Source organism: Aythya ferina (genome assembly GCF_964211825.1).
Source record: "Aythya ferina genome assembly, chromosome: 2".
Taxonomy (NCBI): domain Eukaryota; kingdom Metazoa; phylum Chordata; class Aves; order Anseriformes; family Anatidae; genus Aythya; species Aythya ferina.
Window position 1 is genome coordinate 155,814,221 of NC_140297.1, and position 16,921 is coordinate 155,831,141.

At 39.7% G+C, this 16,921-nt stretch overlaps 1 protein-coding gene and 1 long non-coding RNA gene across 5 annotated transcripts in view; one reads left to right on the forward strand and one right to left on the reverse strand.

Annotated features, from left to right (window-relative positions):
- FAM135B (family with sequence similarity 135 member B) overlaps nucleotides 1–16,921 on the reverse strand; it is a 285,977-nt gene that overhangs the window by 70,759 nt on the left and 198,297 nt on the right. For all 4 annotated transcript variants that reach the window (XM_084510349.1, XM_084510350.1, XM_084510351.1 and 1 more), the window contains 3 exons: nucleotides 15,423–15,562; nucleotides 8,546–8,616; nucleotides 6,606–6,779 (listed from right to left, as the gene is read on the reverse strand). In XM_084510349.1, the coding sequence (XP_084366475.1) occupies nucleotides 6,606–6,779; nucleotides 8,546–8,616; nucleotides 15,423–15,562 (385 nt within the window). The remainder of the gene's footprint in view (nucleotides 1–6,605; nucleotides 6,780–8,545; nucleotides 8,617–15,422; nucleotides 15,563–16,921) is intronic.
- On the forward strand, nucleotides 924–1,894 carry LOC311432151. The gene is made up of 2 exons (XR_014689854.1): nucleotides 924–1,261; nucleotides 1,720–1,894. It is a non-coding gene; the product is annotated as an uncharacterized lncRNA (long non-coding RNA).

Sequence of the window (16,921 nt, forward strand, 5' to 3'; positions counted from 1 at the left end):
CTGTGCTCACCTAGCTATCTTACACAAGTTTCACTAAGGTTATAATGAGTGACTGTAGAATATTCTGACATTCTTGGGTAAGGCTGTTAAGAAATATTAAAATCACATTAGTAATGGATACAGATATTTGTCCCTGGATCCCAAATAGAGTCAGGGTGCAAACTGGTTTGAAACCTGTAGTGATTTTGATTGCTGGAAAATGCTGGTTCAGTTGCCCTGAACCTAACTTTAGCTGCTATAAAACTTGAAATCAGGCAAAGTCAGGTGGTGATATTTATTTATGTGGTTTGGTTTAGTTTACTTTAGTTTTGTTTTAATGAAAGCTTGACTCAAAAATAGTCAGGTGTTTTCCTTAAATGACTTCTTGGCTGGTAGCTCAAGAGAATAGCATGTCAAAGTGGAAGTTTCTCTTTGCAGATGCATAATAAATAGTAACAAATAAAACAAAATTCAGAGGAACAATCATGCAGCTATTATGCAAGAATTCTTAGAGAAAAAAAATATGAAACTATTATTTAATAAACAAGTTATGGAAGCAATAGCTCTCTCCTGGATAAATATTCAATTTTCTTTCTACAGATTACTGGAAAAGTAAGTCATGACCTTTGCTACCCAGGATTACATCTGTTTCAGATATAAGCTGCCCATAAGTAGGTGCCAGCTACACTCACAATTGTAGAAAAATTGACCTGCATAGTCTGCACCCAGAATTGAGGTGCACAGGGTAGAACAGCATGTATATCACACAGATATATCAGTTATGGTGCTTCGAAGGAACAGGGGGATGCCTGAGAATAAAAGGCTGTAGTCATGATAAAATTACTCAAGGATGGCCAGGGTTGGCCTGATTCCTCAGTGCAGTGGAGCACAGCTGAATTAGGTCAGGGCTGAAACCTTTAAATACTCAATGTCCCTTTGATTGTGCTTCCTCTTGCCACAGCAGAGCAAGCTCAGGGCACTACAAAATTCAGTATCTGCATCGTGGTTTCATTGCTTGCAAAAGGGGTGCTATATCGTTTCCCCATCTCAGATGCCACCATGAAGATTTACTGTTTCTTATTCAGTGATTTGGATTTGGGCAAAAAAAAGATTTTAATGTTAACAAGTCACAACTCTGAAGTCTACATTGCTTTTCACATAGATGTAGGTGTGAAGCTGGGGGAGAGGATAAAAATTGAGGAGAATCCAAACAGCTGAGGAAATTAAATCCCTTTCTTATGCAAACAAGAGAAATCAGGTTTGCCAGCTGCCTGTGAAGGAGGTACTCGCTTATTTGCAGCATTTTCAAATCTTGCCTTTTTATTTTTTTTTCATTCAGATTGAAAATGTTTTCAGCTGAAGCCCAAGAGCCACAGCAAATAACACTGCAGATGCTGCGGCCATCAAGTGAGCTGATCCTTAGACAAAGCATGGCTTTGGGGAGACCCAATCTGTACAGATAGTACCAGTCTGGTGGTGAAATGCAGCACTTAAATTTCCCAAAAGCTTTCAAGGGAAGAAAGTACAAATCATGTGATGTCCCTGGATAAACTTGCAGCAGAAGTGACAGTCTGATCCTACTGGCCATGCTGCTTAAAAGAAAATAGAACATGTAGGGCATTTTTATATATATATTTATAAACAATAATTTATGCTAACTCCTCTTGGGAAGGAGTGGCCAAAAGGTCTATGAAATTAATGATGCACGTAACCATGCTTCTTGCTATTTGTTTCTTACAGAAGTCCAGTATAAGAAAGAAACTGAGCATGCAGCATGCCTGAAACTAAGTAGATCTGCACACCACAGAGATGGATGTGTCCCAAGGAAAGAAGAAATATTTACTGAGGTCTGAACGAAGCTGGAGCAAAGTTCTTTTTCTAAGTACTGATGCTGTGCTAAACTGTTCATTTCATTTATAAACGGGGCCTGTTGCAAAGCCAATGACAGGGAGCTAAAGGAAAAGTCAATGTCTCAGGCCAGAAACCTAACTGATATATACAAAAGACAAAACAGAAAACTGGTGTCCAAACTGGGAGATCCTCCTCACCTTTCTTCTCCAACTGCCTTGTCTAATTTAGGTCCTCTGGACTGGCTCCATGTCCCTCATGTACTGAGGAGCCCAGAACTGGACACAGTACTATAGGTGTGGCCTCACCAGGGCTGAGTAGAGGGGGAGGATCACCTCCCTTGACCTGCTGGCAATCTTCTGAATGCACCCAAGGATACTGAGCCAGGGCACGTTGCTGGCTCATGGGCTGGCTGCTGGCCACCAGGACTCCAAGGTCCCTCTGCAGAGCTACTTTCAGGCAGGTTACCTCCTGACCTGTATGGGTGTTTGGGGTTGTTCCTTGGGGTGAAGGATCCTGAATTTGCCTTTGTTGAACTTCATGAGTTTTCTTACCAGCCAACTCTCCAGCCTGTCCCTTATTATTGCACCCCTGCCTGGAAATACAAAAAATTTGGACTCAGCCTCCAGTGGTCCAGCTTCCCTAACTGCTTGTGGGGTGTTTTTTTGAAAAGTCAAAGGACCCTAAATGTCAAAGTGGGAATTTTTAACCAAGCTCTAGCTTGGTGCTCTGTAAGGAGAAGTCAAAGCTACCCAGCTCCTTCTCTGCTGCTCAGCAGCAGCATCTCAAAGCGATAAAGCTGCCCAGAGAGCCACGAGAGGAATTGAAGACCAAGACAATCCCACTTTGTTCCTCATCATCCCATACCTGGAACCAATACGATTGCTGGGGGGATTACGGAGTTGAATTGACTCTAGTTCTGCCTCATCAACTTTTTATCCAGGCTCTCACCTCCTTAGGAAATGCATAAAGCCATTAGCATCTGCTATGAATAAGGACCCCATTACAAAGCTAAAGGGTATGATCATTGGAAAAGCCGATTCACAAAATTTCCATGCACGGTCCTAAAAAGAATTCCACAATCCAGAATTTCACTTTTTCTCAGTTCTATAAGAAGTGAAGGGTTCAAAGTACCAAATCTAATATTTACAGTATAGGAATTATTAACCAGGACAGACACTTATAGCAAAATGTTAATTTTCAAAAACATAAAATAAAAAAAATAAATAGGAGTAAATGGAGGCATGCTGGCAAGTTTTGCACTGTGGGAGCTTTTTGAAGGTGAATATTACCCAGCAGGGAAGGGCCTGAATCTATCCTGCTGTTTTCCCTACGGGTTGCTCTGTTCAAATACAGGCAACACGGAAGAACTTTGGGGAAGAATGTATAATTTGCCAACAGATCTAATAAAATATGAAAAGCTGAGTCCACAGGGGATATGTGATCAGATATCTGTGTTTCAGGCAAAGTTGTTTTCCAGGACAACTTCAAGACAGAAGTAAATTTCAACTTCACATAATTTGTGAACTTTATAGAGCATGTCTAGAATTTTTATCTTAGATATAAGTGTACAAATATGTCTAGAAATAAATCATAGAATCATAGAATGGCTTAGGTTGGAAGGGACCTTAAAGATCATATTAATCCAACCCCCCTGCCATATATAGGGATACCACCCACTACATCAGATTAGCCGAGGCCCCATCCTTGAACACCTCTAGGGATGGGGCATCCACAGATTCTCTGGGAAACCTGTGCCAGTGCCTCACCACACTTACAGTGAATAATTTTATTCTAAAGTCTAATCTAAATCTTCTCTCTTTTAGTTTAAAACCATTCCCCCTTGTCCTATCATTATCTATCTGAGTAAAGAGTCCTTCTCCATCTTTTTTATAAGTCCCTTTTACTGAAAAGTTGAAATGAGGTCTACACAGAGCCTTCTCTTCTCCAGGCTGAACAGCCCCAGCTCTCTCAGCCTTTCTTCATAGGAGAGGTGCTCCCGCCCTCTGAGCATCTTTGTAGCACTCCTCTGTACCCACTCTAACTGATCAACATTTATTGAGCCAATTCCTTATCCACCGGATGGTCCACCCTTCAAATCCATATCTTTTCAATTTAGAGACAAGGATGCTGTGTGGGACTGTGTCAAAGGCCTTACAGAAGACCAAGTAGATGACATTGGTTGGTCTTCTCTTGTTGACTGAAGGCATTGGTCAGGCATGATTTGCCCTTGCTGAAGCCATGCTGGTTGCCTCAAATCACCTCCTTGTCCTGCCAGTGCCTTGTTACTGCTTCCAAGAGGATCCATTCCATGATAATACCAGGCACAGAGGAGACATTCATTGGTCTGTAGTTTCCCAGGTCTTCCTCTCTTCTATTTTTAAAAATAGGAGTGATGTTTCCCTTTTTCCAGTCACTGGGGACTTCACCTGACTGCTACGCTTTTTCAGTTATGATGAAATTCAGTTATGTAGGAGCTTGGCTACAACATCAGCCAATTCCCTCAGGACCCTGGGGTGCATGTTATCAGAGCCTATAGACTTGTAGTAATTAAGTTGTGTCAGGACATCTTGAACTTGCTCTTCACTTACAGTGGGAGGGACTCTGCACACCCATCTAGAGGTTTGGAGACTCAAGAGATGTGGGAAGCCTGATCACCAGTGAAGACCAAAGCAAAGAAATTGTTAAGTACTTCTTAATTTTCCTCGCCTGTTATTACCAGTGTTCTTCATTTTTCAGAGGCAGTACGCTCACCTTAGTCTTCTTTTTTTGTGGCCAATGTACCCATAGAACCCCTTCTTGTTATTCTTTGTATCCCTCACCAAGTTTAGTTCTGTCGGTGCCTTGGCTTTCCTGATCCCATCCCTGCACATCCAGACAGTGTTCCTGTACTCTTCCAGGACACATGGCCCTTGAATGTACATATATATATAAAATACATAGACAATAGGATGGTTTAAGTTGGCAAAGTAAAATATAGTATATATATATATTTCCCACATAATGTAACAATCATGCATTGATTTTATTATTTTATTTTATTTTTTTTTTACAATGTGTCAGAAAGGCTTTCTGATCATTTGGGCTCTGTTGTGCTACAAAATAAAGATGTGCTTTTACATTTTTTTCATGTTCCCAGTAAATCCCATTGACCAGTGCTAAACAAGTAATCTCAGATGAGAGAAAAGCAAGTAGGTTTTTGTGGGTTGGTTTTGTTTCAGGATGCTTGGCACTGACATTTCTTTTATACTGTTCACCTTGGTTTATATTTAGAGAACACATGATACTCTTCGGGTTTTGAAAATTTAACAAGAAGATAAATCCTCAGTAGCACACTTCAAAATGATTTTACTGGCTTAAGAAAATGAAACTCTGCATTGTGTTGTCAAAAATCTTCATTTTGTTGCACTAAGTAAAAATATTGTATATTTCATAAATGTCCACAAAATCATATTTTGAAAGCTATAATAATCTGGAACAGTTGCTCATTATGCAATTTATGTGTAATAGCAGTAACAACTCTCTGAAGCCCCATTCATTAGAAGATAACAAAGCACTGAAAACAGTCATTAAGCCTGATAACTATTGCTCTTCCACCCTTTTGTATAGTAGAACAATGGATAAATTATCTGAGCAGAACGATCTGGTTAGGAGTAGTCTGCTACAATTTAATTCACTATTTTAAAAATCTACATAGCAGGAAAGTCACAACAGCAGTTACCTGCATCTCAGTGGAGGAAGAAAAGACAGATTTTGCAGTCTGAGGTACTAATAAACTCACATCTCTGTCACTACTCAAACTCTTACAATCTTAATTCATTGAATGGCACCATACATTTATACAAATGAAGAACTGAAGAAAAGATATATTAAGTCAAAATAGGAAATCTAAGAAAAGAAGAGAGTCTAGAGAATCATCTTTTCTTTCTCACACAGTGGTTGTCACTCAGTATTTGTCAAACTCAATGTAGGCTTGGTAAACATCAAGGCCTTGCCAGAGTAAAAGGATCTGAACAACACTGAACACTGCATTTTGTTCCAGGACCCAAGGAGTTCCCTCCCTTTCAGCACTCTTTATCTCATGTGATGACAAGATTGGACAGAAAGTAAATTACCAGAAAGACCTTTGCTTCCCCTCGCCTGTTCTAAATATTAGAGGATATTGACCTCCAGTCCTGTTTTATTTGAAGGAGTTCTGAATTATTTTCATGTCCTTACGAATCAGATAACATAAATCACACCTAGGCCCCATGGCAGTTAGTATTGCACTGCTCCATGGTTAAATCAGATGATGCTACAAGGGAAAAATCAACAGAGGCTTATCCAGTATTGACTCATGCATGCTTCCTTCCAGCCATGTTATGAATTATGCTAATACCCAGAGGTCAGAAATGAGATTAGAGACCTACTGTCTAAAATGCTTTACAAAACAACAGAAAAAAATATTTATTAATGTTCTTATGCGCTTTTGGACTAAAGATGAAAGACAGACAAGGAGGAGGCAAGAAATTTCACCATTCTCTTGTTACAGATGGGGACTAGAGAGATCAAGTCTCCCTGACATTCTGCAGACTGATGTTTTTTGATCAGGCCCTTAGTGTCTTATCAAAGAAAGGAACCCGTGTCAGAGGCTGGATCCAGTCTCCAGAATCCTAGCCCATAACAAAAAAAAAAAACCTGAAATTGAATTATGATCTCTGCTTCTCTTATATAATAAGCAAATGTATTCAGAAGAGGGATCTCCTCTGCCTTTCATGAGACATTTCTGTGTCCTTTACCTGATCAGAGGCTGGTGTAATGCTACCAGTGACGCATGCACAGTGACGGATATCACTGACAGGTGAAAATAGTCAAACATGACAGGAACATGGTGGTGCAGACCTCTCCGGGGGTGGAAGTGAAGACACAGTGTACGGCTGCTGATCATGGGAATGGCTGGAACATCCCTCAGCCTGGAAGAGAAAGAGGTTTACAAGGATTAGTGAAAGCTTGAGTTGTCACAGCCTGTAACGTGATACAAGCAGCAGTCTGGGAGATGGCTTGATCTGAATTTTTATCACTGCCTGGTAACATTCAGAGCTTCAAGAGAGCTTACATAACTGATGAGTATCTTGAATTGTACTTATGTCTAGTGTAAATACAAATATAATAAATATAAATAATAAGTAAAAATATAATGAACAAAAGAGATATATAATGAAGATCCAATTTCCCTTTGTGATCACCCTTGTTGTCCACCTGTATGCTAGTTCTGGAATCATCAAGAACTAATAAATAACCAAGTGATATGCAGTTAGCAAAGTGCTCAGCTTGCTTGAATGCTCATAGATAGAAAAGATCACTAATTGTGATTTTTAGTGTACAACCAATCTATTTTTCCTTAGGCAATCTGTGAGAGGTAAAAGCAGTCCTGTGTCAGAGCACTGAACATATTCAGAGTACCTTTCTAGATAGCTGATCTTCTGAAAAACTTTTTGCAAGAGGTCAGGCAAAGGAGTAGGTTAAGTAACTGCAGAGAAATTATACAATTAGCACTAGCTTCTTCTATTTTCAGTAAATAAAACCCAATGCTTTCATTTCATTGTTGATTATAACTATCCTAGAACAGCTTTCCTAGTGTGCAGTCAGCCATATGACATCCAAGACATCTGTAAATCATGAGATGTAGATCTGAGACCATGCCTAACTACGTCCTCCCGAAGTAAGTGCAAGTCATTCCTAAAAAAAAAAAGAATTATTTTACAGCATTAAAGACACTTCTGATGTAAGCCAATTGCTTTCCAGAGCTAAGAAAAGCTATAATGTCTTGGTTGAGTATGGTGTCGTCCCAAGCAATGTTTCAGTGAGGTTTGCAGAATACATTTCTAGAAATACCACTGCTTTTGTTTAAAGTAAACCAGATTAATCATTCAAATGATAACAGAAATGAAACGTATGCTTTATGCCACAATTTCACAATAATGTGAAAGTTGCATTTCTTTTTTATTTTTGGCTTTCATTTATGTTTCTTCTCTCAGCTGGTGACTGATGGTCCAGTCCCACCTGCTTTTGTGAACAAGGTTTCACTTGTTGTGTCTTGAAGATAAAGGAAACACATGCCTTGAAATTTGTTAAGATGCTTCTGGATATGAATAAAAACACATGAAACACAGCTGCTGAAGTCATCAGAAGCCTTTTCTGTGATTCAGCAAGGTTGAATAAGGTCTAGGATTACGCTTACTGCTATGTCTCAGGAACAGATGCTATTTCCATTTCACCAAGATTTTGGAATCAAATGCAGTGGGAAGAGATCAAAGTCAATGGGAAGACTTTTTCCTCCTAAAATATCAAGACCGCTTTGGTTTTCTCTCACAAGAAAAGCACTCAACATGCTCATCCACATATCTTCAGCCTTTAGTTGTCTCCTGAGATAAATGCTTTCCTGAACAGCAGCCCCTTTCACATGGAAGTCAGTGATGATATTTCCGTTGACTTCAATAACAGTAGAGATAGAGCAACACTTAAAACTCACACTTAAAAGAGAAAAAATGTTGTTCATTAATAGAGGAGTGTGAGACACACTTTTCAAATACAGAGATGAGAAACAGAAGGACTTCAACACTAAGGAAAAGGAAAGACATATCAAAGACATCCTTTTTCAAAAGGACTCACTTCATCAAAGTCATTTCCCAATTGAATAAACCCTGCATTACCAACTGAGCTTTAAAACAGCACTTACTGTTGTTCACTATCAGTAAAGTGCAGGTCCAACTTGAGCTGAAAGTCTGCCTCACTCAATGCATCTTCCACCTACAAAAGAGAAAGGCAAAGTTATCTTTATAAATTGGCACCTACAATAGTGAAGACAAAGGAGGATGATTTTTCCTAATAAATTGACTCACTAGTACCTTCATCCAACAGATCCCACTAACAAGATCACCCTTCTCTTAGGGTCAGTGAAATATTGGATTGGATTTTGTGAGACAGCACATGAGGACAGCTGTCAGTTCTTTACACTCACCTGGAGAAGTCAACATTGGAAAACACTTCCAGCTTGGCACAGCTGAAGTAACTATAACCTAAGGAAATAACTAAATTAGACTGGAAGCTAAGATTAAGCTGCCCAAAACTGTGTTTTATTCTTTTGGGATGTCTTTTCTTCTACAGCCATGTATGTTTAGTAGAATAAAAAAAAAAATGAAAATTGTTACTATCAACATAAATGGAAATGTGAACAGAAAATCACTCGATTATCAAAATACTCCTTTTCTGTGAGTATAAGTATCCTTTGCTGTGCACCATAGTACACTGGAAAAATATGGGAACGTAGGTGGAAAAGCAGAATTGCACACTGGGGATCAAGTAGTACAGAGACATCTTTTTAGCCTAATTTAGGCACAAAAAAAGTAACGTGAGACATCTAGATTCGGTCTTTTGTCAGTGGAAAGCAACAAGTACACACATGCAGTGAGATGACCCATTTTGAAGCTCACATCTACAAAGGATAATTGATTTGTTTGTGCCTGTCTCTTTCCATTGACAACAGATGGAGCATGGACAAATACCTTGCTCTTGATATATTCAAATTTTAAATGGCTTAAATTAGGAAAAATTAAGTCTTCTTTCTCCAGCACATTAGCACCTTCTTAATATAATATACGAAAAATATACTGAAGACAATGTCAGAGGCATCTAACCCACTCTAACAGGTAGGATCCACAAAATACATAGCTTAGAACATGTTTAGTTACATTTCCCAAAGCTGAAACTCCATCTGCAGTGTGCCTTTTTCTGTGGAAGCAAGAAAAATTAGAGCCAAGGACTGGTTGTACTTTGTTGAAAAAATCAATGTAAAATGTAGACCCTTCCAAAGTAATATGGTGTTTCTTCTAGCATGATCACAGGCACTGAGATGTGAGAAGAAAATTCCAGCCTCTGTTTACTGAAAATGTGCCTTCTCTTTTGTGTTTGTCTCAAAACATCTGGAAGTATGTCTTTCAGCAAAAAAAGACTTTTTCCTTTTTAATGAGCTGTTGTCACTAAAAATCACAGTTGCTGGCAGTTGCAAAAGAAATAATCATTATTGAAGCTACAGACTGAATTTAAACTAGGAATTAATCTCAAGTATAGAGCAGCAGACAAAGCAAACCTCATCTGCCAACAGAGGGTTGAAATTTTGGGTCTGTGCCTAAGTACTGCTGAGCACCTGCAACTGTCACTGAAATTAGCTTGAGTTTAAACAAGTTCAATAGCTTCAGAGACAGAAGGCTAGTGACACTAGCCCAAAACAGGCTGAGGCAATGAGCAGGTATCTGAGAGGTATTCACAGCTGCACAGGATCAAGCATTACTGTGCAACTGTACAATAGGGTATATTTAGTCCCACAAGTGGATTGAAATTAGACTTCACAGCACAGTGTAAGAACCCATATAAAATCATGTCACAGTTGTCACTAGAGAGATTGCATGTTTTTCTTTATATATTGGAGGTGTATATAATAAAGCAAGTGAAAACTGGACTGTGGTTCTATACTGGAATCTTCACGAGAAAATAGCATTGAAAGGTTTATGCATGAGTTGAGTATCTAAAGCTCTCCACAAACACAGCTTATCTAGAAGTTAATCCAACCCTCAGACATAACAGCTATATACAAAAATTACATGACACAAGTTAATATACAGCTTTGATTCTTGCTAGACTTCACTGTGTTTTACTTTTCTTCACATATTAGAACCAAAGTATATAAGATCTTTTACAGGAGAGAAAATGAAATGGCCTTTCCATAACTCATACTGAAGAGACATTGAGATTTCTATCATTTATTTGTCAGTCTTCTGTATGCAATAATATTGTCCTTAAATGAAATATTGGTTGCTCCTTTAAGCACTACTGGGACTATTATGGTGTTTTTCACAGTTATTTACAAATGGTAATTGCCCAACAGTGTGATAGACAAACAGGTTTTTTTCTTTCTCTGAAGAAAAGATGTAAAGTTTTAAATGAACCTACTCAAGAAATCAGCTTGAAAACAAATCTCTGAAATATAATTCATGTTTGACTATCTAAGCCAGGAAGTGGTCCTTCCAGAGAAGGTATGAACGGTCTTCTGATGTTTTTTAAAAAGTTCTTCAACTTCTCAGCAATAGTAATGATTGAAATCACAACTCATGAAAGAGGAGATAAAGATCTTTATTTGTAGAAATACATTCATATGAAAGAAGGAATATTATTCTTTTCCCTAATATTCCATATAACTAAATAAAAGTAAAGGAAGTTCAGAACATCTGACCTCTGTGAAATGTTTCACATGCTGATCTTGTGTCCAGTCAAAAATGAAATAAGACAGTTCTGAAGAGAGATTTTGAAAGCTTTCTTTGAAATAAGTACATGCATTTCCCCAGCCTCCCCTGCCCCCCCACTAAATCAAGTAAGGCTGAAATAAATTAATTTTGTTCTTTCAGATTTGATTAATTCTTCCTTGTTTGCATCAGTGTTATATTACTCTGTACTTTCTTGTAACATCATCTTGTGTCTTGTGGGAAGTTCCTCATCGTTGGGATGGGCCTATATTTCCCCGTGTTCCTACCTTGGCCCTTAGCTTGTGCCAAAAACACCATATTTGGCTGTGAGCACACAAAATTCTCCAGAAAGCACTGTCCAGAAATCAGGCTGGTTTCTACCCTCTGCCTCTCTCAACAACGGAAAGAACTGACAGGGAGATGCATTTTATTAAACACTGTTTGGAATCTGTTCAATAAAAAGTATTTGCATATAAAAGTAGATGTAGTTTATGCAAGAAAGAACATATAGAAACCAAAATACTCCTATTTCTGCTGAACCAGTCTGGAATCAAAGGCATCATTTCAGTTTTTATTTCTAAGTTTTCAGGTTTACGTTTACTTTTTTTTTGGTTCTGTTTCTAAGAGCTGCAATAAAAGTTGTAACTGAAGTTTCCAGCATCCTTGTGATGTACTACCATAATATTTAACAGTTTAGCCAGGATGTCAGACTGAATCATCTGGCTGTCCCATCTCACTTAAATTTCTCTAGAAAGTACAAAATCTAATATACCATTATATCCCAGCATGCCTCACCCTGTCCTCTCCCAGCTGCTAAATTGTCCCCAAATGGAGCCAGCAAGCAAGGAGACAAGTTACCTGTTTTACTGCTTGATGAAAAAGGCAGTGCTCCTTCTTTAATAGGAATGAAAGCAAAAGCTTATGAAAATAAATTAGACTTTGTAACACTAAAGGCTGCCTCAGCCCTGCAATATTGTTTCCTATGAATTCAAGGAATGCTGCATTCTGGGATAATACAGAAAAAGGCATCTAATAAATGTCAGAGTTTTAAAGAACCATTTAAATGGTGAAAGGTATGCTCAGTGTGACTTGTAGATGGAGAATTGAGGCTTCTTCCATATAACACCAAAAAAAAAAAAAAAAAAAAGACATATTTCCATATTTAAGCTTATCAAGGGTTATACAGAAAAAAAAAATAAAAGAAAAAAAAGAAAAAAGAAAACAATCTAATCTGAACATGCACACTGCAATTCTTTTTTTTTTTTTTTTTTTTTCTTTTTTTGTACTGAGCCTATCTCATCTACAGAACTACCCTAGCACCATGAGGAGAAAGCATACTGCTCCCTTGATGTAATATTTGAATATGCCAGCTCTGGCAGCAGAAACTACAAGGAGCATATAAACCCAACACTCCCATTACCCAACCTAACTGCCTTGCCCATTTACAGAGAAAGCAGCAAACAGACTTACACCTCTCAACCAAAAATGCCACCATAGATCACAACAGGCACACATAGGACTGGCATACTCTGTGTGTTAAATAAGTTAAGTTAAGAAGTGATGAACAGAGACAATATTCAAAAGGCTTTGCTGAACTCAAGGTATTTCTCCAAAGCCCAGTTGCAGAAATTGCATCTGACATTATGTGATAGACATGCAATACCATCTCTGAACAGTAGCTGAAAATATAATAGCTTTTATTCTGAGCAAGGTGCCCTGTTAAGTGACACAATTTGCTTTTCCCCATATTTACGATGATTTTTTACAGTCACAGAGGACAAGATATAACAGCAGAAAACAGAGAACTGGGAGCATTAATCATAAGTGAATTGTGCGAACCTGTGTAGTGGGTTTACGTGGCAAGGTTTTGGTAGCAGGGAGCCATAGGGGTGGTTTCTGTGAGAAAGATCTAGAAGCTGCCCCATGTTTGGGAAGGGCCCCATTGTTTTCCAGATCCGAGCCAATAAGCGATGTTGTTTTGCGCCTCTGTGAGAGCATATTTAAGACAGGGAAAAAACGCTGCGCCACACAGCAGCCAGGAGAGTCAAGGGAGTGAGAGAACAGCCTTGCACATGCCAAGGTCAGTGTAGAGGGAGGGGGAGAAGTGCTCCAGGCGCCGGAGCAGAAGTCCCCTGCGGCCTGTGGTGAGGACCATGGTGAAGCAGGATGTCCCCCTGCAGCCCATGGAGTACCACGGTGGAGCAAGGTTCCACGCTGCAGCCCGTGGAGGAGACCACGGTGGAGCAGGTGGCCCTGCACCGACGGAGGCTACTGCCACCTGTGGAAGACCCCTGCCGGAGCAGATTCCGGGCCGGACCTGTAGCCCGTGGAGAGGAGCCCACGCAGGAGCAGGTGACCCGGCAGGAGCTGCTGCCCGTAGGGGAGCCAGGTTGGAGCAGTTTTCTCCTGAGGGATGGACCCCGTGGTACGGACCCATATCTGGAGCAGTTCTGGAAGAGCTGCTGCCTGTGGGAAGCCCACGCCGGATCAGTTCATCAAGGACTGCATCCCGTGGGTGGGACCCCACAGCACAGGGGACGAGAGTGACCGAGAAGGAGCGGCAGAGAAGAAGTGCTGTAGACTGACCATAACCCCCATTCCCCCGTTCCCCTGCGCCGCTCGGGGGGAGGAGGTGGTAGAGGGTGGATGGGGGGGAAGGTGCTTTTGGTTTGCTTTTTCCTTTGTTTTCTCACTTCTCTCGCTTGTTAGTAATAGGCAATAAATCTTGCTATCTCCTTATGCCGAGTCTGTTTTGCCCGTTACAATAATTACTGCGTGATTTTCTCGTCCTTATCTCAATCCTTGAGCCCTTTTCACATATTTTCTCCCCATTCCTCTTTGAGGAGGGGGAGTGAGAGAGCGGCTGTGGTGGAGCTCGGCTGCCCACTCGAGCGGAACCACGACAACCTGCTAAATGCAAGAAGTTTTATAAACCTTTACTTTTTGCATTTGACTCTTTTTAATACCTTCAGAAATGCATTTTGGGTGAACAAACCCGTTTATCCTCTTGTTCTACACCCTTGAAAAGCCAAAGCAACTTCATCACACAGAGATAATGGAGCTTTCTCTTTGTAAAACCACTCTGTAAGTACAGAATTGGGCAGGTGTTCTTTTCCCAAGGAACCTCCTATATAAAGGTGTGATGGGCACAGTGCACAAGTCAGGACAAGTTTTAGCTGCAAGGAATATCATGGGATTATTTCTTTCATTTTGTGAGGTGCATAGCTTTCTGAATATTAATGCAAAAATCATCAGAAATCATCCCTGCTCAACACAGCGGAAACCGCTGTAATTTGAGGGGAGGGATATTTAATCAGAGATGTTCCACTGTGGAAGGATAAAATTAATATTCAATTAAGCATGTTGGAACATTTTTCTAACGAATATTAATAACCTTGCACTTAGTACTTTTTCCTATAAGCACAAAACAACAGTTCTAGGGAGGAATAAATTGATCAAACTGCATGTAAAAAAAAAAAAAAAAAAAAAAAGTGGGAGGGGAAGGGAAGCATTTGAAATGAGCTTAAATTAGGTTCTCCAGCTGTTTCACAGAATCACAGAATTACAAAATTTTCTAGGTTGGAAGAGACCTCAAGATCATCGAGTCCAACCTCTGACCTAACGCTAACAATCCCCACTAAACCATATCCCTAAGCTCTACATCTAAATGTCTTTTAAAGACTTCCAGGGATGGTGACTCCACCACTTCCCTGGGCAGCCTGTTCCAGTGTCTAATAAGACAATGTTAGATCTATATATAACAATTTAGACAATTTAGATCTATATATAACCCAGGTATGTTTGGGTTGAAGTTAGTCAAAACATAAATTTCAAATCTCTTCATGCTTAAATATGAAGTTACAAAGTGAAGGACAGCCAAGTATCTCTGGCCCCAAATCCAAGTTCAACGCATAGCATTTGATTCACACTGGCTGCACTAGTACTGATGTACTAGAGTATGTCAACAAGTTACTCCACTGGGAAGCCAGGGTGTGGACTACTCGTCATGATAGGTGCAGTGCATAGGGTCTGACCTAATGCAGATGTTTTCAGTGTTGGCATTCACATCTGAACAAATGACCCCATGCACCCTCATCAACAGAGATAATGATAAATACAGGATCTCCTTCTAAGGCAGATGCTGATGAGAGGTCAGATAAGCCTTGCCATTACCTCCCTCAGTTATATTGACCTGTGACAACACAGGAACCCCATAGTTACCTCTCATATGGAAGTATGTGTGTGATGGACACCTAAAAGTTAGGTAAGAGGAATCCCAACCCTCCTGTTTTTTATGGGTATCCCAAGACAACTCACCCTTTCGCCATCCAGAAGCAGGTGTACTCTGAAGTTCATTGTTTCATTAAGAATGATCTCTTCGTTCCTGTACAAAATCTGAAATATTCTGCTGTAAACGTTGTTTTCATGCACGCAGGCCGAGCAAAGGCTGGAATCACCTGCACAAAACACAGACAGACTACCAGTGTGATTTCTGCAGGGAGACTATTTTCTCTCCTACACTTCATGATTATCTAGGCCAGTTGTATTAGCACTTCTAATTAAACACTTGCATTATCAATAATTAATGTTAATGAAGCAGGTTGTTGTTGTGGATTGCAGGTTCCCAAGCATGGCACTTAAAGAAAACAGATGTTCATCCAACAGAAAAAGGTGCATGCTTTAGAATGAAACAGATTTTCACCTGAAGCCCACTGCTTATTAGATCTTCTGTCACTGACAGGAATAGAGCTTGGCTTGTCTAGCTGTACAAAACTACATTGTAGGCAACACTTACTGCAATGAGTTCCTTCCAGAGGAGTCTGCAATACCTGTGTGACCATTTAATGAGCAATTGGGCACCCGAGTGAGGTACTTTCAAATGGAGTCTTGGCTTTTAATCTGAATCACTTGCTAATTCTACTTCCATTGCCCCTGAGCAAAAACAACTTCCAAAATGTATTCAGAGCCAGCTTTACCTTTTTTTTCCAGCATTCAGTTCTGTAGCGACCTAAGCTTTTGAAATGTAATCCTTTAGCAAATGGTATTTTGGAACTCTCCTGATGAGGTGTGCTTAAAAAAGCTGTACTGATATCAGTCCTTCAAAGAGAGACAGATCTGTGATCTTCATCAGGAAGCCAGCAAGTACATGATTTTTAAAAAGAATAACAGTTTTTCAGGAGGTACTTCCGGGAATTTGTGTCTTTGCAGAATTGTTTTGAGCTCATGAGCTGGGGGAGGATAAAAGACCAGGTCAAGAAGTCTTGGGGACTGCTGGTTTGTCAAGAGCTTCAAATCAGGACAGGTCTATTCTGCTGTGCTAAAGCTACTGCTGCATAACTTGTAGAGCTGCTGAATACATAACTTGCAATCAGAAGTTGGTGAGTTGATACTGACAAAGGACTAAAGATTTCCAGAGGGAACATTTATTTAGGATGGAAAAAAAAAAGGAAGGGAGAGGATTTAAAAAAAAAAAAAAGTACTAAAGGTCCTGGGACAAGGTCCTGGGACAACAATTGTCATTATAATGATTATTTTTTGTGGCACCTGTCTGTTGGAACTGGAATAGTTCCAGACAAAGAAGCACCTTCTTGAAAAAAAAAAAAAAAAAAAAAAAAAAAAAGGAGGGGGGAGGGGAGGAGAGCAAATGAGTTGATTAGAAAATGATAGTACTTGTGCTAATTAATTAGTAGGACCAGGACCATAGGTCTATAGATATAAACTACATTCAAATCATTTTCCTGTTACTGACTTTTACCAAGCACACCCAGGATCAGCCTGTGTTTCACTCTGCTGTTGTCTTCCCAGCTCATATCCTT